General features: G+C 33.3%; 4 protein-coding genes across 7 annotated transcripts; 2 read left to right on the top strand and 2 right to left on the bottom strand.

The window, feature by feature from the left end:
- Positions 1–377: 377 nt before the first annotated feature.
- LOC107424815 (NEDD8-conjugating enzyme Ubc12) lies at positions 378–3,725 on the bottom strand. The gene is made up of 6 exons (XM_016034687.4): positions 3,547–3,725; positions 2,309–2,422; positions 1,421–1,529; positions 1,124–1,202; positions 875–991; positions 378–767 (listed from the first exon to the last, which is right to left on the bottom strand). The coding sequence occupies exons 2-6, from the start codon at positions 2,415–2,417 to the stop codon at positions 630–632; spliced, it is 552 nt and encodes a 183-aa protein (XP_015890173.2). The 5' UTR covers positions 2,418–2,422; positions 3,547–3,725; the 3' UTR covers positions 378–629.
- Positions 3,726–5,414: 1,689 nt separating this feature from the next.
- On the top strand, positions 5,415–9,758 carry LOC107424814 (dolichyl-diphosphooligosaccharide--protein glycosyltransferase 48 kDa subunit). Its single transcript, XM_016034686.4, has 13 exons — positions 5,415–5,934; positions 6,030–6,166; positions 6,256–6,381; positions 6,519–6,572; positions 6,721–6,834; positions 7,168–7,223; positions 7,312–7,353; positions 8,186–8,261; positions 8,472–8,543; positions 8,690–8,815; positions 8,902–9,006; positions 9,328–9,411; positions 9,505–9,758. The coding sequence occupies exons 1-13, from the start codon at positions 5,667–5,669 to the stop codon at positions 9,550–9,552; spliced, it is 1,308 nt and encodes a 435-aa protein (XP_015890172.2). The 5' UTR covers positions 5,415–5,666; the 3' UTR covers positions 9,553–9,758.
- A 964-nt stretch (positions 9,759–10,722) lies between these two features.
- LOC107424859 (geranylgeranyl pyrophosphate synthase, chloroplastic) lies at positions 10,723–12,440 on the top strand. The gene has a single exon (XM_016034743.4). The coding sequence runs from the start codon at positions 11,108–11,110 to the stop codon at positions 12,191–12,193; it is 1,086 nt and encodes a 361-aa protein (XP_015890229.1). The 5' UTR covers positions 10,723–11,107; the 3' UTR covers positions 12,194–12,440.
- Positions 12,441–14,561: 2,121 nt separating this feature from the next.
- On the bottom strand, positions 14,562–17,951 carry LOC107424824 (probable vacuolar amino acid transporter YPQ1). 4 transcript variants are annotated; one of them, XM_060819220.1, is made up of 12 exons: positions 17,444–17,929; positions 17,247–17,289; positions 16,988–17,014; positions 16,633–16,731; positions 16,415–16,518; positions 16,133–16,310; positions 15,943–16,044; positions 15,738–15,842; positions 15,616–15,636; positions 15,438–15,496; positions 15,175–15,265; positions 14,562–15,026 (listed from the first exon to the last, which is right to left on the bottom strand). In XM_060819220.1, exons 1-12 carry the CDS (start codon positions 17,665–17,667, stop codon positions 14,925–14,927), a joined length of 1,155 nt encoding a protein of 384 aa, XP_060675203.1. In that variant the 5' UTR covers positions 17,668–17,929; the 3' UTR covers positions 14,562–14,924. The 4 variants fall into 4 exon arrangements, with proteins under 4 accessions (XP_060675203.1, XP_060675204.1, XP_060675205.1 ...); XM_060819221.1 differs by having other exon boundaries at positions 15,738–15,839; positions 17,444–17,912; XM_060819222.1 differs by lacking the exons at positions 14,562–15,026; positions 15,175–15,265 and having other exon boundaries at positions 15,471–15,496; positions 15,616–15,656; positions 17,444–17,951.
- Between the last annotated feature and the right edge of the window lie 1,829 nt (positions 17,952–19,780).

Raw genomic sequence — 19,780 nt, forward strand, 5'->3', positions numbered from 1 at the left:
TGAATTGACTATTTTGTTGTCAGCTTGCTTTGTTTAAGTAATATACCCAATGGTCGACCAGTTGACGCAAGTAATGGTATCCTATACTTCTGGAAAACTATAATCAATCTGCTACAGTTTCACATACAAAGGTGGTATTCTCAGTTCGCTTGATAGTTATTTTTTCAAGAGACTCTTGGTGATAGTATGTCAGAGCATAACCATTTTTGTTATTCTAGTTGCAAGAATTCAGTGGCTTTGTTGGCTACTATAGGAGCCCCATATTAATATCTAAGCTTATATAGATGCAATCAACCTTTTTTGAGAAAATATTTGCAATATACCTAAAGTTTAAAAGACATGGCAACGGGACTAGAGATTATACGAGAGATGCTGTATGACTTGTTTCAGGCTAATAATTGACCAGCGTATCCTTTTTCCACATAATTAATGTGTCATGTAAACATACAAAGTGCCAAAGTTTGGTCACATACACATTTTCGTTTAGTTTTCAGTTGCTAGGTCTCATGGAAATAATGTGGGTGGGGGGAAGAACATAAAAAACAAATGTAAATTGCAAATGAATTTTACAATCCACATCCAGCATTGATAAGAAATTTCCATTGGCCTTGGTGCTATGGTAACAAAATCTACATACAGCGAGCAAAAAATGTTTGCCCCACATAACCACCAGCCATAGCCCTTCTCACATTAGATTCAAACATCTTCGGGTTATCTCTCAACACTGCAGCCGCATCATGATTTAGGGGATCCTCATAATTCGGTTCCTGCAATCAAAATTTAAAATAAATAAATAAATAAATAAAAATTCAAACAACTTCGTATATTAATCTGACAAAAAATCATGGAGATGTGTCAACAAAAAGGATAATACCGTAAAAAGATGATACAATCCATAGATGACAGTATTTATGTTGAGGACAGGTTTCCAATCTTCTCGTAAGATGTTGAGGCATACATTTCCTTCCAAGTCAATATTAGGATGGTAAACCTACAAAAAAAATTTACCAAGTATGAGAAAATTTTACCATACAAACAGATTAAATAGCAAAAATGAAACTAATAATCTAAAATAGGGAAAAATAAGGACTCAGTTGCAACAATGTATATATATGCAGTTTACCTTGGTCTTGCACTTCACTTTTGGTGCTTCATGTGGATAGATAGGGGAAACTTGGAAAGTAAACAAAAATGTTCCACCGCTGTGACAACCAATTGAACAGAAACCAACAAATTTATCATGACCCCAATTAGAAGAAATACCATAGACAGATTTTATAAAAAAAGAAACAAGGAACCAATCTTGATCCTTGACCCATAAACCGAGAAGTAACAAAAAGTTAATTTTTGAACTGGTAGATTTTTGAACCGGTAGAAATAAGTTTTGTACAAATTTTGCACGCAGAAGTAGGAAACTTACAAGTAGTATCCTTCATCAGGTCGAATTGAAACTTCAAAGTTCATCAGGTCATCTTTGCCATTGGGGAATGTAATGGAACAAGATTTTGGTAGAATTAGCTCAGTTATATCTGCAGGATGTGGGACTCCAAATATAAGATAAGGCACTCTATCAAACATGTCAGCAGAAGTTAACAGAAGTTGAATACTGCACACAATAACCAAATTATTGGAGGCAAAAGAAGCTACTAAAGCAGTTCTATCAGGGTCAATGGTTCTGAAACTCTGTCCCACATGTTTCCTCAATTAGAAAACTGGACAATAAATTAGAATCAACTATGTGTGGGGAATTCAATCATTTTTTGTTAAAAAACGACGAAGTAAGTTTCAGAAATGAGACAGATTTAGAAATGAAAAAATCTAACATAATTATCACCGCTTACATATAAATATAAGTCTCTATAAAGTTTTGGTCAACAAACCCGGTATCCAAACAGATTATTCATGAAAGCTCATAGAGAATTATTATATGTGAACCATGATAATTCGGTTGGCAGTTCTAACCCTGATCTTATCAAACAGATTTCAGTATCTAGTTTACTACCTTGGTTATAATTAGTTAAAAGATAAATTTGAACCAGAGAAAATGGAAGCGCCTCTATAAAACACTGTTTGGATATGGCTTAAAAGTTTAATAGATAAACCAATTGATAGACAACCTAAACTTCCTGATGGGCTATACCTGCTCACACAAAAATTAATTGTTACCTTTTATAAAATGTCTTGAGCAAAATCAACATGTTAATCAGCAAATAGAATGTCCGTAATCAAAAAAAAAAAAAAAAAAAAGGAAAAAATTAAAAAAAGGTACCATGGAAGTTATGTGATAAATTAGATAGAAGAAGGTTACCTTTATGAAGACGTAATTCCCCGGCACTTTGCTTCTTACCTGGTGCCCCTCCATTGGCATTTTCAGCAAGTTCTCTCTGCTTTTCCTTTACTTTAAATAGCCTAATCATATCTCCTACAAGTAACAAACTACAATTAACCTATAGGGCACATACATGTTGTGATCCACAGTAATCATGCATTGTTAAGAAATTTAATGTGATAAAGGAAATACATCTGCGACAGGGAAAAACACCAGCAATATACACTATACAAATATTTTTTTAGACAATAATCAAATTAAAGATTCACTCAAAAAGGTTACACGATTTCATCAAAAGAGAATTTTAATCATGTACGGGTGCAGTATTTCTACCTCCCTTCTAGGACTTAAGACATCGACTTGGCAATATGACTTAAGATACAAAGGACCATTCACCTTTATGTATTAGATCTTATACCTAGACACTGGATACATAAACATGATAAACCTGATTTGAACGAGGTCAAAACCTAGGTTCTAATGTTTTGTTCAGTCGGTTCCAACAAATAGAGTGTTCAGTCTATCCGGCAGTCTACATAGTGATAGAATGGTTTTTCCAGTATCATTATTTACAAGATCAATGGGTATGGTAGAAATAAACCTGAAATTAGATTTATTAAGTTACCACTATACGTACCAAGCGTAATCTATGACTCTGACAATTCGAATTATGATTGCAGTATACAAAATCGCCAAGTTAAAGCACAAAGTTTTAAACAAAGGCTGGCCCTAATCAGGAGAAAACTATAATCTTTTGCCCTGAAATTATAAAAGTTTCTTTTTTAAAATAAAAATAAAAATTGTCATACTTTCTCAGATAGCAAAATATCTTTGATTCAACAAATCATTGTTTATGATACCATACTCCCAATTACGGCCGATTTCGCAACAAAAAATATTTGAACTAAGATTAGGGGAGAGGGATTTAACACGCACACCAGTGGTTAAAATAAATCCAGAATAAAAAAAAAAAAAAAAAAAACATTTGGGCAAAGAAATAACAAATCCTAATAAATATCCTATTCTGATGAAATAAAACAATTATTGCTGAAAAACTGACTTTAAGCTAAATATTCACTAAAACACAAACGATAGAGACGATGAAACTCCAGCAGAACACAAAATAATAATAAAAGAAAGTCTGAGCAGAAAATCTACGATAAAATTCATTAACAAAAAAAGAAAAAAAATGAAAAGGGTGATTTAAAGAAGCTAACCTGGTTGAGAAAAAACCGCAGAGAGACGGTCACAGGATTTGGCAATATATGGGATGCCCACGAGTAAGAAGGTGGAGAAGGTGTTGAGAGGAAAAGGTAGAGAAGAGAAGAGGACACAGATTTGGCAAGAAACGACTTGCGTTTCAGCCTGCTTTCTCGGGATATATGATACTACGGTGACAGACAATGTAGCTTTATATGTACGGTGCCTTTCCTTTTCCTTTTCGTATATCGGGTGACACGTGGCATCGTCTGCTTTGACCAAATTGGGGCATCCCTCCCTGTAATTCTACCTTTTAAAAGTCGCGAAACGAAACTTTATGCAATGTTTCATAAAATAAAATAAAAATTATGCAATGTCACATTAAGATGAGATGCATACTCTCAGAAATCATTTTTTTTTTTTAAAGCAAAATAAAGATGTTATACAATAAAAGAATATATATATATATATATATATATAAAATATTGTATGATGTGGATTATTCATATGTGCATCGTATCAAAATATATAACGAAGTTGATATTTTTTTTAAATATTAATTTTTTATGCAGATGATCCGTATCGTAAAATTACTCTGTATATATATATATATATATGCAATTCTGTTGTATTTGTATGTGCTTCATGTGAATAATGGTTAAATTTCCAAATTTTACTGAAATAATGGAGGGAACTTTTAAAATTTTATATTTATTAATTAATAAAAATTTCATAACTTTATTTTTTATAAGCAAAAAATATAAGATAAAATTCTAATGTGGTGATAAAGAATGGATGTCTGGTTTTTAAGTTTTTATTTTTTATTTAATTGTGTATAATCTATTTAGAATTTGTTAAATATCATAATTAATTATAAATTTTTTAAAATATATAATTATTTAATATGTTTAATAAACTAAAATTATCATTGGCTAAAAAACTATCTTAATTGATATATCATTTACATCTATATTTTCAAAATTACCAATTTGAAACATCAAAATTTAAAAATTATTGTAAATTACAAATGATAAGATAATTAGATTCTTGTATCCACCCACCAACATATCTATTATGTTATATTATGTTCGTATTAAAATTTATTCATTCAAATCTAATTTGTTAAGCTTTTATCTTAAAACATAGAAATCAAAACATATTTATTAAATTGTTGTGTAACCATCACCAAATTATTAACGTGTTAAACTTAATTATAAAATTATTATTATTTTAAATAAGAAGTTATAAATATATTTAAATAGATACAATTACTACAAAATTATATTTAAATAACAGCTCATAACACAATAAAAAATAAAAAAATAAGTATATTTATAAAATTAAAAATTATGTAGATAATATAAAATTAAATAAATAATAATAACTGTAAGCAATCCAATGCATATATGAATATATATGAATATATATATATATATATATATATATATAACACAAAACTACCTAGTATGTGTGCGTTTTTTTTTTTTTTTTTTAAAGACTCAATGTTAATAACTATTAGAAAAAAATGAATAAAACAGACGCACATATTTTATACTTATATCATTTTACACACTCAAAGCTAAACAATAAAAAAACTGGTAGAATTGTTTGAAATAAAATAACTATAATATGTAAATATATATTACAAAATCATTTTAAACCTGTTATTAACGGGTAATGCATTGTATTGATATTTTTATATATTTTGAGAAAGGGTTGTATTGATACTTGTCGGACTATTATTTTTTGTTATTATGTACAATAAATTTTTCGTATAATTTTTATACGAAGTTGCGTTTTTTCAATATAAAAAATTAGTAAATCTGAATATGACGAATTCTTAACCCATGGATGGTCATCTAACGGCTGTGGTTATGCTAAATACCATCGTCCGGTTTAATCCAACCGGCCAATCGGAGCGCATAGGAGCATTACATTTTCAGAGTCTCTTCCACGCCAAAAAATGAAATGAAACAGTTTTCAACGGTCCATTTTAGATCCAATTCCAAATCTTGTGAAGACTTCAATTCCTCTGCCGCGTCTCCAAAGCCCTAGTGAGCGATCAAGGGGGAAGAGAGAGAGAGAGAGAGAGAGAGAGAGAGGGAGAGAGAGAGACACACACACACACACACAAACAATGCGGAGTATCTCCTCCTTCATTACGGTGCTTTCTTTCCTCCCCTTGCTCTGCCACTCCTTCTCGCCTGAAAACCCTACCGATCGGCGCCTTCTGGTCCTACTCGATGACTTCTCTCTCAAGTCCTCCCACTCCATCTTCTTTCATTCTCTCCAGTCCCGCGGCTTCGAGCTGGATTTCAAGCTCGCCGACGATCCCAAGCTTACACTCCAACGATACGGCCAGTACTTGTACGACGGTCTGATTCTCTTCTCTCCCAATACTGACAGTAAGTTGACCCTCCGATTCGCCATTTTTGTCCATTTCAAGCGCCGCAGTTATAGTTTGTAATCGTTTTTTTTTTTTTTTAAATAATTATTAAAGGTTTTGGAGGCTCTCTGAATTTGGGGGCTGTGCTCGATTTCGTTGACTCTGGGCACGACTTGATCGTGGCGGCTGATCTTTCCGCCTCTGATTTGATTCGGAACATTGGTACTGAATTAGGGGTTGATTTCGATGAGGTATGTGAGTTACGAGATAGATGTATCGTGGTCTTTGTATGTGAATTTTGAAATTCTATGAATTCTGTATTTGGCTACTATTATCATAGGATCCATCGGCTGTGGTAATCGACCACACCAGCTATGCGGTGTCGGAGACTGAAGGCGATCATACATTGATCGCAAGCGATGATTTTATTCAGTCTGATGTGATTTTGGGACAGACTAAGATTGAGGTCAGCTTAAATTTTCATAATCATTGTTTATGATCATACTATTTAAAGCTGCTTATGCATTACTCAAGCAAATTCAACATAAAGCCACTCTGATTTTATATATATATATATATATATATATATACTACATGGAACAGGCTCCAATTCTTTTCAAAGGGATTGCACATTCATTAAATGCTGCCAATAGCTTGGTAAGGTGAAAAATGATTGATTTTAATGATTATGCTTAATTCAAGCTCAATGATACCGTTAAGTTATTAACTTAGGGAACACTTCAAAGATTTCTATGGTTTGTGATGATGGACTTTTGGTTTCCATGTTATATGTTTCAATTCTTAGGTCTTGAAAGTCCTCTCAGCTTCTCCGTCAGCATATTCTTCTAACCCAAGTTCTAAGTCGTCACAACCTCCATCACTCACTGGTTCTACTGTATCGCTGGTTTCTGTTTTGCAAGTAAGTTATTTCTCTCTGTTGGTATTGTCTTTTAGGTGTTTCTATTATCCCATATGTATTTTTAAAAAATATTTCTTTTCATGATGTGTGTTTGTGTTTTACAAATTTTTAATGGCTAAAAATTATAAGGGACTGTCTAGTATTTAACTTGGTAGAGCCTCTGCGTTTGATCTCTGAAACAAAATTGGGAAAATCTTCATTAGCACTTGGTGGCTCCATTTTCCTTTCACATAATTTCCAGATAAATTGGTTATTCACGCTTTCACAAATGAGTGATACATGTCTAATGCATTATGCCTGTTGAACTTATTGTTTTGATTTTGTATCATGCAGGCCAGAAATAATGCTCGGATTATGATTTCAGGATCCTTAGATATGTTTAGTAACAGGTACTTATAATAATGGTTTGTGTTTGTCCTGGAATTTCTTTGGCATTAATTGATTTTTTAATAGAACCGGCTTCTGCATGTGAGACAGATTTTTCGTATCAGCTGTTCAAAAGGCTGGGAGTACAAATATGTGAGTGAAGCTTTGAACCATCTTCTTTTCAGGCTTTTAATCTTTTGTTTTTTTTTTTTTTTTTACATGCATGACCATGCACATATCTGCAGGTTGATAGTAGATATTGTCAACAGTGCATGTTTGTGCACATATCTTGCTGGTAACTGGCTCTTTGTATTTCAATTTTAATATCTAAAACAGGTTAAAAGTCTTATACACTAATTATTTATTCATCGTCAAGACTTCAATAATGGATGATAGGAGGACATTTTAACTTCCTTTTCAATGGGTTAAAAGAAAGTTGTTTGCTAACACTTTAAGATGTCCAAGAGGGTTCCTTCAGAAGAGAGTAAACCAGCTATCTATAATTAAATAGTTTAAGGTTTAATTTAATATTTGATCATTTTCTTGAAAAATTCTTGTTTATGTGTATAAATGAAATACAAAAGCACTTCAGGTCTTCATAAGCAGTTCATCCATTACTTATCTTCGTCTTCTGAAAATTTATATATTCAATATAAATGACAATATGGAGTTGATTCAGTTGTCTATAAGACCTTTGACATCAAGCTGTATGTTCTTATGAGCTAGTTTTTTAAAAATAATCCATATTATAGATTGGTATACCATTACTTCTGTTGGTGCTGCCTACTGCACGAGTTTCTGTCACATCCATTCAGTTATTTATCTCATTGGTTGGGATTATGAAAAAAGTGTTGCCATTGGCTTTGGTTGTGGATTTGCAAAGAGTCAGCATTCTTTTTGTTTGATCTCGATGATGTCCTATGCCTTCTTTAACTCTTATGTTCAAAGCAACATACTTATATCATCATGTACATTGTTGTCGCAGATACAAGAAATCTGGCAATCAACAATTTGTGTCTGAACTTAGCAAGTGGGTCTTCCATGAAAGGGGTCATCTGAAGGTGAGATTTCTCGTTCTATCCTGACTCATTGCTTTCATATATGTTTTGCTAATTTTGAGCTGGTAAAGTTAAATGAATCATTGGTTTATACTATCCAAGGCAATTACTTTTTCCAACTTGACAAGCTCTCTCTCTCTCTCTCTCTCTCTCTCTCTCTCTCTATGCTGTGACATCTGGCATAATATGATAATTATTGTGCTTATTTTTAAGGTGGTCAACCTTGGACACCACAAAGTTGGAGAAGTTGATGAACCTGCAATGTATCGGATCAAAGATGATTTGGTAATGCCTTCATAGATGCATGTATACACGTGTCAAACTCACAAATACACACATATTTAGATGTTTAGACTAACAGACTATAGTATTTTTGAAATGCTAAACCAGAAGTATTTTTCTGGATTCTTCGTTATTTTGTCCGGTTGCAGGATTTTTCAGTTGAGATTTACGAGTGGTCTGGGAACAGCTGGGAACCATACGTGGCTAATGATGTCCAAGTGCAGTTCTATATGATGAGCCCTTACGTGTTGAAAACCCTAGCAACTAACCAGAAGGTATGCTTAACCAAGCACACATTTTCTTGTGATCTTGCAGCCTTGTATGTACAGGGTTCACTTTTTTATTCGTTTTGTTTTGACAGGGTCTATACAGCACATCCTTCAAGGTTCCTGATGTTTACGGGGTTTTCCAATTCAAGGTTGAATACCACAGGCTTGGGTACACTAGCTTGTCCCTTTCCAAACAGGTTAGTGTTTGGGTAGTATAACATTTTTTTCTGGCATCTTCGTTTGTTTTGAGAAAGCAATTTTTAATTAATGTACTGTAGCTCAAGTACTGTTCTAGATTTACTATCTGATTTTCATTTTCAATGGGTAAGAGAATTTTTTTAAAAAAAAATGTTACCTTCATGACACATTTTATTGGCAGAAACATGAAGGTTATTGTTTTACAAACGTGTTGCCAAGCCATTTATTTATTTATTTATTCTTTTGGTGAATGAACCATTTATTTACTCAGTGCAGTACGTTACAGTGTGATAACACCTTTACGATGTTTTAACATGCAGATTCCTGTGCGGCCTTTCAGACACAACGAATATGATCGATTTATAACCACTGCTTTTCCTTACTATGGGGCGTCATTTACTACGGTATACTCCTCTTTCTGTTCCTATAGGCTATAGAAGTGTTTTTATCTCTTTAAATGTCTGCTCTAACTCTAGTACTTGTTTTTGATGTCGCAGGTGGCTGGGTTCTTTATCTTCAGTTTCATCTTTCTATACAACAAGTAAATCGGTGGACCCAACTTTATTTGTACCCTTAGATGAAAAAGGAAAACATTTTAGGCTTTTTGATTAAATAGTATTTTTATAGTAGTTATGATATAATATATCCTTTATTTTTTCTTTTGACATTTAAATACTTTACTAATTTATCATTTTTCATCCTTTATAAATGGAAAGGTTTCAAGGACCTTTTTAAAGATATACATACATAAGGTATTGTAGGCAAAACTAATTCCCAGCATTTTGATTTTTGATTTTGTTATTTATCAAAACAACCACATTGATTGGGCCCAACAATCCAATAGATTTCTTTAATAGTATATAGAACGCGGCATGTAGAATAGTCTTTAAGCGACCCAGACAGTGTTTGGAAGAGGAAAAAAGCAGTTTGTATTTTTGTTCAGATTTCTCTGGGTCTATACGTGATTTACATTTCAAATAGTGCCATCGTAATATAAAAGTTAAATATGGTATGGGTCTATGATGTCTGCACCTGGCTCAACTTCTCTGCCAATATAAAAAAATTTTGTGCTCGTGTAACACACCTCCCCGTGAGGAATGTAAACACTGGACTTTGAAACAATAGCTTGCGTTGCGGATAAATTTGATTAATTTATTTGATGCATTTTTCACGTGCAACAGCAAATTATTATTGCATCTGTTATTAACATTTATTATTTTTCATTTTATGACCATTCATTACTTTTTACCATTGCTTTATCTTTTTTTCCTTTTTGAACACGTATTAAAAATACAACATTTTATTTTATAACAAATTTAATTTCCAATAACTTGTATTAAGTAGGAAACCAGTTTTGTATATATAGCTGAAATCTTTGTTTTATTTTTTACCATACTAAAACTTAGTGAAAAGTCGGAAAACCACCATTAGGCCATTTTTATCCACAAGACGTTTGCCTGCCAAAAAGTGCCGAAAAACATGTGTCTACGTACATTTATATGTCTTCACATGCCACAAGCAGACAAGATCCAAGTAATAAACTGATAATGAATTTTCATAGTGTTGTGTACTAAAAGTCTATCCATCGAATTTAAGGGTCCAAAAAGACAAGCCATTTAATTTAATTTTATGAGAGTTTCAGATAAAGTTTCTAACATATATAAACCACGATACGTGGAAATGCACAACCGCATATAAAAGTTTTTTTGAGGGAGCAAAAAAAGAGATGCCAATAGTGTAGAAAACCATTCAATCCTAAATCCTATCCTTGTCATCTCTTGGTTGGTTGGTCTTGCTATTGCTCTTACCACTTAAAATCCAACCTTTTTCCAATTTCCATCATCTCAGCCTCTCTGCTTTCTTTCAAGAGGGATTAATTTGGTCTGAGGGTTCAATCTGTCTTTTTGTCTATCGTCTTTATTAGGAAATTCCGTTGATTTCCATAACAAAGATTCTTTAAATTTTAAAAATTTACTATAAACAACACTAATAGCAAACACTCTGCCATATAAATCTCTTGCTTTTGGGTTTTCAACAGGTGGTTCAAAATTTCCCTGTGTCTGAGATAGAAACTAAGTTTGGAAGAGGGAGAGAAGAAAGATGAGCTGTGTGAATCTGAGTACATGGGTCCAAGTTCGCTGCAGATCCAGATCCCCACCTTTCAATCTTCCTCACCCTTTGAAAAAGCTACCCATTTTCACATCCCCAAAAACACGACATGTCGTTTCCTCTTTCTCTATCTCCGCGGTTCTGACCAGGCAAGAGGCCCTCAAGGAAGAAGAGGAAGAAGAAAGACCCAGCTTCGATTTCAAGGCCTATATGGTCCAGAAAGCTAATTCCGTCAACAAAGCCTTAGACGATAGCGTTTTGCTCCGACACCCACAGAAGATTCACGAAGCCATGCGGTACTCGCTCCTCGCCGGAGGGAAAAGAGTACGACCCGTGCTCTGCATCGCCGCCTGCGAGCTCGTCGGTGGTCAAGAATCCATGGCCATGCCCGCCGCTTGCGCCGTCGAGATGATCCACACCATGTCTCTGATCCACGACGACCTCCCTTGCATGGACAACGACGATCTCCGCCGAGGAAAGCCCACCAATCACAAGGTCTTCGGCGAAGACGTCGCGGTTTTAGCCGGCGATGCGCTCCTGGCCTTCGCTTTCGAGCACATCGCCGTCTCCACCGTCGGAGTTCAACCGGTCAGGATCGTCAGGGCAATCGGAGAGCTAGCGAAGTCGATCGGGACGGAAGGGCTCGTGGCCGGCCAGGTCGTCGATATAAACTCGGAGGGGTTATCGGATGTGGGGCTGGAACAGCTGGAATTCATCCACGTCCACAAGACGGCGGCATTGCTGGAAGGAGCGGTGGTTCTGGGGGCGATTCTGGGAGGTGGGTCGGACGTGGAAGTGGAGAAATTGAGGAAATTCGCGAGGTATATTGGGCTGCTGTTTCAGGTTGTGGATGACATTCTCGATGTAACCAAGTCTTCGCAGGAATTGGGTAAAACAGCAGGGAAAGATTTGGTGGCAGACAAAGTTACTTATCCGAAACTATTGGGTATTGAGAAATCCAGGGAATTTGCTCAGAAATTGAACAGGGATGCTCAAGATCAGCTCTCTGGATTTGATCCCGATAAGGCCGCTCCTTTGATTGCGTTGGCCAATTACATTGCTTATAGGCAAAACTAATTTTTTAAGTTTATGTTTGTAGTATAATTGTTTTTTTTTTTTTTCTTCCCCCCTAAACACATAATTATGTTCCCAAAAAATGTTTCATCAGAATGAGTAAGCAGAAGATTTGAGTATATGAGTTCTATGTCAAAACCCAAAATTCTCCGAAAGGGGGTTGTGGTCAAATTTGTCATGATATTGTTTTTTCTCCATTGAAATTAGCTTCCTTTTATGGTCATATACTCAATTATTTGGCTTCTTGGAACTCTGCTGAAACCAAATTGTTCTTCTTCTTACAACTTTGATTTTGTTTATGCGTTTTGGAATTGTTTGCTTCCAAGTTACTGGTCTATTTGCAATCTTCCCTCAAGTTCCATGTTTCCAGCAATTTGTACGCTACAATTGGTGGTGTAAATAGACTGACTAGCAGTTAATGTTGTCAATAGACTACCAACAGTCTTATTGACGTGATTTCTTCGAATACGACCAATCAATAAAAAACCACTACTTGAACGGTAAATCAAGCAAGCCTAGCTTGGATAGGTTGTGTGAATAGCTCATAAAGAAAGTTGAACTTTTTGGCATATAAATAAATTATATTATTAACGCAAATATTTGGTATATTAATAATATTCAAATAAATATTATTTTATAATCTCGAATCGTGATTGATTTATCCTGATGTTAGAGATAGAGAATCCTGCTTTGTTGATCAGTGATGTTGAGACTTTGACCCCCTAATTGATCTTTGATGATTCGGTCAACCTTTGGCTTTGTATGCACTCTCCCTTAGATCTTGAATAACTTGGCTAATTTAATTTATCCTTATCAAACAAAATAAAAATTGAGAAAAGGCTTATTTGTCACTTTTGTTTTTCAGAGTTTTCCATTTTGTTAACGCATTGTTATGAATGTTTTCTATACGAATTTGCATTGGTTGGCGATTTTGCATCATATATAGTACGGACTTGGTGCACACGCCTTTTATTATATGGTGCAGTTCGTGTGGCTACTTAAATATAAGTATTTTTCTGTAAAATTGAGATGGTGGAATTTAAGCAACAAAGAGATGGTGGAGTTTCAGCAACAAATCTTCAACTCAAGCCAGGGGGTTTTTACTAGTGTTTGGCAACCTAAACCCTAAACCTACTTGTATTATAGGTAGAATATATATATATATATATATATATATATTTGCTTAGAGCCTTGGACAATATTATAAAAAGAATTATTATTATTTTGTTTTGGATAAAGTGATAAATAGAACTTTGATGGATGGATTTCATTGAAAAGACAGGTTAGTAGTTAGGGGACGGTCTTCTTTTGTACCATTTATGGCTGCTCAGCTTTCTCTTCACCAAAGAAAGAAAAAAAAAAAAAAAAACAAAAAAACAATTTAAAAGGTTTCTCTTTAAGTTTCTGGTTATATTTAGTGGATTGTAAAGATTGACGTCCACTACAATTAAGCCCATTTCTAACATTTGCCAAATTATATGGGTTTTAAAAATACGAATCGCTCAGCCCATGGACTTATTACAATTTTAGCTTGAGAAATTTGGCCCAATATCCCTTTTGAAAGGCCACTAAAGATTTTTGCCCACTCCGTTCTAAATTTTTTTATTAAACCCTTTAATTTTTCAATATTTTCAAATTAACCTTTTGAAATATATAAAGCAAGAGGGAAAATTACTGAAAGGGCATTCCATTTTTCCTCTGAACTTGAAAGGAGCACAAAAAAAGAGGAAGAGAAAGTGAGAGAGAACGGCGAACAAAGCTTAGGCGAGAAATGATTTGTCTGAACCATGGCGATTTCGGCTATATTTTTTTTTTATGTCTCTTTAAATATCTGTAATTTCTCACTTGAATCGGATATTTATTCAAAAATTTAAATGTCGTAGTTGCATAGCTATTAGGAATTTATTTATTTATTTTTTTCCTCTGAAGTATGAGTTTTAATTTTATTAGAAAAAACTACATAAAAATCTTTCTTTTTTCTAAAGAATGCACACCTATCAAATATGAAGAACAAAGTAATTTTTTTTTTTTTTTTTCCCTAGAATGTAGAAACAACAAAGTTATTGCAGAGAAGAAAAACATTACCTTAGTGTGGCCCTCAAGTACAATCTCATTGCTAAGTCGGATCTGATACCTATTCTCCTATTCATCATCCATATCCTCCTCTGACTTTGAACTTAGCATATTAAAAAAGTGTGCTCAGTTCCAAAAATTGGTAAATTCTTGAGCTCCCGTGCCACTCTTTCTTGGCTTTCAAGAGAAATCAATTACAATTTTCATTAGCTTTTTATTTTTAAAGTTCAATGGGATTGTGTGTGGGTTTGGGAAGAAGGAAGGAAGGAAAGCATTGCAAGGATTGTGCTTCTCGGGAAGGAGGAAAGACAAAAGTAATGTTTTTATTTTTATTAAGGGCAAAATGGGAACAGATGGGTAGATAAAAAAAATTTGAAAGGGAAAAGGCATATTTCATTGCTCACCAAAATTGGTGGATGCCCCTTTTAGCTTTTCAATGTTCAAAAATACAATTTGTAACTCCGCCTGACCCCAGTAACAGTGTTGATACATATAGCTGCCACTATATGTTGCTAATTTATCATATAAACTAGGAAAAAAAAAAAAAAAAAACACAGTATTAATCTAGACCGTGATATCAGACGTCGGCAGTACAATGGAAACAAGTTCTAGACTCTGTGCCCATCAACTATAAATTAATTGTCAAAATACAGTGAACAATCTAAGAGACAATTGTTTTGCTTGCTTCCACGTAGTCCCCATAGTCTTCTCCATTGTTTGTATTCCTTCTGAAATGCCTGTAATAAATGTACTGCAATATGATCTTTAATTATGTTGGTTAAGGTGCACTAATTAATTAGGAACCTACCATACAAAATAGAGGATTGGAAAATTAAGATTAGTCTGAAATTAAGATAGAGGATTGTATTCATTTTAGCCTGAAATCAATAAGATTAGCACAATAAGGATACAAATAGGTCCAATGCCACACAGACAATAGCATCCAGCAGCCATGGCAAATTAGCTTTGATTTTTCCCCATTCTGTGGTTCTAACAAGAATACTGCATTCAAATAAAGAAACAAGAATACTGCATTCAAATAAAGAACATTCAGGGTTTTTAATTGTATTACAATAATTACAAATAATGGCATAAATAATAAAGTTTTCCATATAATTTATTTTCTAAACAAGGAAAAAGAGAGCTTGAAATAGAGACAGAGAGAGAATTGAACCTTAACACATAAGTTACATTTGCTACCAGTGCAAATATGAACATGAGAGGATTCAAGCCCTGAACAAACCGGAAAGAAAAAAACTTTAAAAGTTATGTATATTTGAAAATTTGATCATTAAATTTTGATGAATTAACATCGAATTATATGTACTACAAATCCAAGAAAGGAGTAGTACCTCCACACTCCCCCTTTTAATCTGTCGAATATGATGAACAACTTTGTTAATTAGAAGTCAGCTGGCAATCTTAATGACACATAATTATATAAACTTGAGATTTGACCATATAACTTACTTACATTTAACCATATCTGTGGCAATCGACCGCCCATGTATATTGCAGCCATCATCCATCCCAACCATTGTCCATACACTGTACTAGTGCTCTCAATTCTCAGTTCCTGCTATATGAATCTCTTTCCAAGTTAATTAAGCCCTCTTATATTGAATCATAAAAAATAAAATAATCATATATAATATATGTATATATATTATATATCATACATGTAAGAGCTTCCTCCCAGTAATTCCCACATATAATTGAGCCAAAGCATTGCCCCGCAGGGGCAAATTCACTGATGCAGCTAAAAATGCTCCACGTCCTACCTGAAATTACAGTACATAATTATTTTACATATAGATGAACCAATTTTTAGGGTAAATAATAGTTTGATGGTAGATTTCTATGGCCTACAGATTTTGGGATTGGGCGGGGCTGGCTAATATATTTCTTGGATTGAAGTAGTGAAGCTGAAGCCTCATCCTCAGAAGAAGAGTCGCTGTCAATTGTCAATGTTGAAGGGCCACTTCTAGCTGCCCTCATATACGATCGAAATGGTGGTGTACCACTTCCTGCTAGTGATCTCGCAGACCTGTTTCGATTTCAGTCATACACATTTTTCATAAAATTTCATACTTATACAAAACTAAGTTTCAAAGTTGCTTGAGCAGTGGAAGAACATCAACATATACGTACGTGTAGTAGAATTCCCTTTTAGAAGTAGCTTTTGGTGAAGCGTTTGGTATTGGAATACCTGAATTAACTGACTTGGGTTTCAAGGATTTTTTCTGTTCCTCGGTCTTGTATTTATAATATAAACATTAATTCATTAGTCTCCACTTTAAAATAGCAAATACAAAAATGGTTGCTAATTAGTAAAAGTTTTAATTGTTTGATCGGAAGAACTAGTGTACCTCTTGGTTAGCAGAAATCTGCCGGCGTTTCCACCATTTAGAGAAATGGTCATAATACACGCTCTGTATCACCAACACCACGGTACTGATTGTGTATAGCTGTGTGTCAAGAGCCCCAAAAAAAAATATATATATATATATTATTTACAGACCTTGGCCCAATTTATAATGTTTGATTCAGGTGTATCAAAACCCATCCCTTGGTTGGGCCAGGCCGAGATTTTTGTACTTAAAACTTGGCCCATTATTACACCAAGATCCAAGATTTAAAAATAACATTGGCTTTTTTAATGAAATACAATAAGACAGTTTACGATGACGAATGAGATGTAGCAAGCAAAGAAAGTGCAATTACCAAAGCTGTATAGTACTGGGTCGGTAGCTGCATCCAAAAACATAAAATATTAATATGGTAAAACAAATTTACTAATTCAAAGGAAAAATAAAAATAAAAAAACGGAGATGTTTCTAGTTGATAGCAGAAAAATTTGATAGGGCGGTGGAACAGAGCCACCCAATCTTGAGGACTGAGGTTCGGTGTGTCTGGACCACCGTATGGTGTGGCTACCAGACAACAAAACTATGGCTTTTAGTTTCCACAGCTTCACACTTACCGTTGCTGGTTCCAGAAGACAACCAACCATATTAAAAACATCTCTGCAAATCAACAAAACCAATAACAAAAATAAATAAATAAAAACTACATTAAATTATCAAAAATATATAAATATATATTATTATTATTATTATTAAAATCTCTCAGTTTCTGTTTCAGGATTGGAGAAAGTGGAGTGGTTTTAAGAAAACTCACCCGGCGATCCAAGTGAGGAGGAAAGCAAGAGAGACTCCATGACTGGACTTTGTGAAGAAGTTGGTGATAATCTGTGGAATCTCAGCCACACCCCAACAGACTAAGCTTATCAAACCAAAAGCAAATGAAAACTCATCCTTGACGTTGCACAGACAGTCCCCAAAGTAATTCTCTACCCAACGCACGCACGCCTTCTTCTCCTCTACACAATAAGAGAATTGCATTCTCTCTCTCTCTCTCTCTCTCTCTTAACCCTTAAATGGCTGAATGAATTCTTGTGGTTGGCAGTAAGGTGAAGATAGTTTTTGAGAGGAAGTGAGGGTACATTCACATTTTATAGAGTAAAAAATATATAAAAGGCAGATAGAAAATAGCAAAGTATAATCTCTTTGATTCTTGTCCTTTTTCGGGGGTGGGATTGTAAATAAATTGTAAAATGGGAAATGCCATAACATGTGGTACACATATTCTTATATTTATATGTAGGAGGTTTTTTGGAAGAAGAGGAAATTAAGGAAACCAATAGTAATCATCACAGGGATCATGTTTTAGTGGTACGCATATTCTTCACTTTGATTCCTTGCATTGCCATAGCTTTTGATTCCAACTGACAGTCCACACATCAGTCTGAATTAAATTATTACTTCAATTTTAGTACAAGATGTGGAGAACATGTTGACATCTGCTTATGAAAGATCAATTCCAATATACGCCATTTCCTTTACGTCATTTTTTTATAAAGAAATTTAACAATTATGTAACGGTTCATAATCATTAACTGGTCATCTTAAATTTATTTACAGTACTTTCTTTTTGTTTGTGTATAAATAATCACAAACTATCTATACAAAACTTTATATATATATATATATATATATATATATGTATATGTACACGTATAAATTTATATACATAAATATTTTTTATGACGCTAATATTCAGGTATAATGGAATAGAGTTTATCATGTGTGGATATTAGCTACTTCTAAATGTAAGTATCCATATTATAGAAAACCCATATATATATATATATATATTCACATATCTGCCATTTTGTATGCATACATCTTTTGTTTTGTTTTTTTTTTTTTTTTTTTAATAATAAATGCAAATTCAAAATTATCGTCTAAAAAAGCAAATGTTTACTGGTTTATCCCTTTTGTAGCAAAACATACATGTGAATAGAAATTTTAAATACTACTTTTTTTTTATTGCCAATTATTTAAAACAAATTAAATTTTTATTTTTAAAAATAAAAAATATGTTTCCGTGAAAGAATACGACTTTAAAATAGAAATGTATTTATTATTGAAAATGAAACAATTTTTAAGGCTTTATATATTTTGGAACATTGAATTATTCATAGTATATGCAATCTTCTCTAGAATAATAATGATTTCTATGATTGAAAGATAAGAAAAATATTCTTTATTTAATTTTTATCATTCATTCATATAAAAAAAAAAAAAAAAAAAAAAAGAAAGAAGCGAGAGAGTAACACAAAAATTATTTGCTCTTTTTGAGCATTTGGAGTGCCATTACTTTTCAAAAATAATTGTTGTAGTTTAGGAAACATTCACCATCTAACAGATCAACGGACGTCAATGTGAAACAAAAATTATCTTACCAAAGAATTAACTTCTTGCTTTGAATAAAATTAACATGCTTTTTAATCGTCTTATATGTACATTTGGTGTTTGATTTTTTGGAGTGGAATCCTTATATTATAACAACACATTATTGTCAGTTTAATTTGTTAGGTCCCATCATTAAAAAGAAGAAAGTCTTAAAGGTCCTCGGCTGTTTAATTACCATAACACTCACTAATCATCCATTTGATAATGTGTCATGTCGAGGTCAAGTAGAAAAGAATTGAATTAATTTGCACCGCACTTTGCAAGTTGCCTTATTTGACTCTTCATTAATAAAGCAAACAGTAATATTTTACTCTTTTTGGACCTGCATGCATTATTATTAATTTATTGATCAACATATAAAGTAGGAAACTTAATGCTGTAGAGACTTTTTTCATGCTGACATATGCACGAGCTATTATACAGAATTACATAAAAACCCCATGTCTAATGTTGTGGGTAGGGTATTCATCTTCTTTCCTTTGTTTTCACAATTAATTAAACCATCTATTTGCAGTATTCATGGAGACATTAAATGAATTCGTAGAATATGTACATTTCAATACGTATGAAATATTTTCTCTTTTATTCATGATTAATATTATTTTTACTTTTGTGTTATATATTTCAATAGTCCAAAGCTATAGGTAGTATTTATTATTATACATATCTATATATAGTATTTATTATTATTATATATATA

Source organism: Ziziphus jujuba, chromosome 7 (assembly GCF_031755915.1).
Source record: "Ziziphus jujuba cultivar Dongzao chromosome 7, ASM3175591v1".
In the NCBI taxonomy this organism is placed as follows: Eukaryota; Viridiplantae; Streptophyta; class Magnoliopsida; order Rosales; family Rhamnaceae; genus Ziziphus; species Ziziphus jujuba.

What these genes read in the sequence shown, in the direction of transcription:
- LOC107424815 (XM_016034687.4), bottom strand. Translation starts at nt 2,417, where the DNA reads ATGATTAGGCTATTTAAAGTAAAGGAAAAGCAGAGAGAACTTGCTGAA. An exon ending in AAGTGAAGTGCAAGACCAAG is followed by an intron (nt 992 to 1,123) that starts GTAAACTGCATA and finishes TTTTTTTTGTAG; the next exon opens with GTTTACCATCCTAATATTGA. An exon ending in GATTGTATCATCTTTTTACG is followed by an intron (nt 768 to 874) that starts GTATTATCCTTT and finishes TTTTGATTGCAG; the next exon opens with GAACCGAATTATGAGGATCC.
- LOC107424824 (XM_060819220.1), bottom strand. Translation starts at nt 17,667, where the DNA reads ATGCAATTCTCTTATTGTGTAGAGGAGAAGAAGGCGTGCGTGCGTTGG. An exon ending in CTCCTCACTTGGATCGCCGG is followed by an intron (nt 17,290 to 17,443) that starts GTGAGTTTTCTT and finishes GTTGATTTGCAG; the next exon opens with AGATGTTTTTAATATGGTTG. An exon ending in GTGTGGCATTGGACCTATTT is followed by an intron (nt 15,027 to 15,174) that starts GTATCCTTATTG and finishes ACATAATTAAAG; the next exon opens with ATCATATTGCAGTACATTTA.
- LOC107424859 (XM_016034743.4), top strand. Translation starts at nt 11,108, where the DNA reads ATGAGCTGTGTGAATCTGAGTACATGGGTCCAAGTTCGCTGCAGATCC.
- LOC107424814 (XM_016034686.4), top strand. Translation starts at nt 5,667, where the DNA reads ATGCGGAGTATCTCCTCCTTCATTACGGTGCTTTCTTTCCTCCCCTTG. An exon ending in CTTCTCTCCCAATACTGACA is followed by an intron (nt 5,935 to 6,029) that starts GTAAGTTGACCC and finishes TAATTATTAAAG; the next exon opens with GTTTTGGAGGCTCTCTGAAT. An exon ending in CGCTGGTTTCTGTTTTGCAA is followed by an intron (nt 6,835 to 7,167) that starts GTAAGTTATTTC and finishes TGTATCATGCAG; the next exon opens with GCCAGAAATAATGCTCGGAT.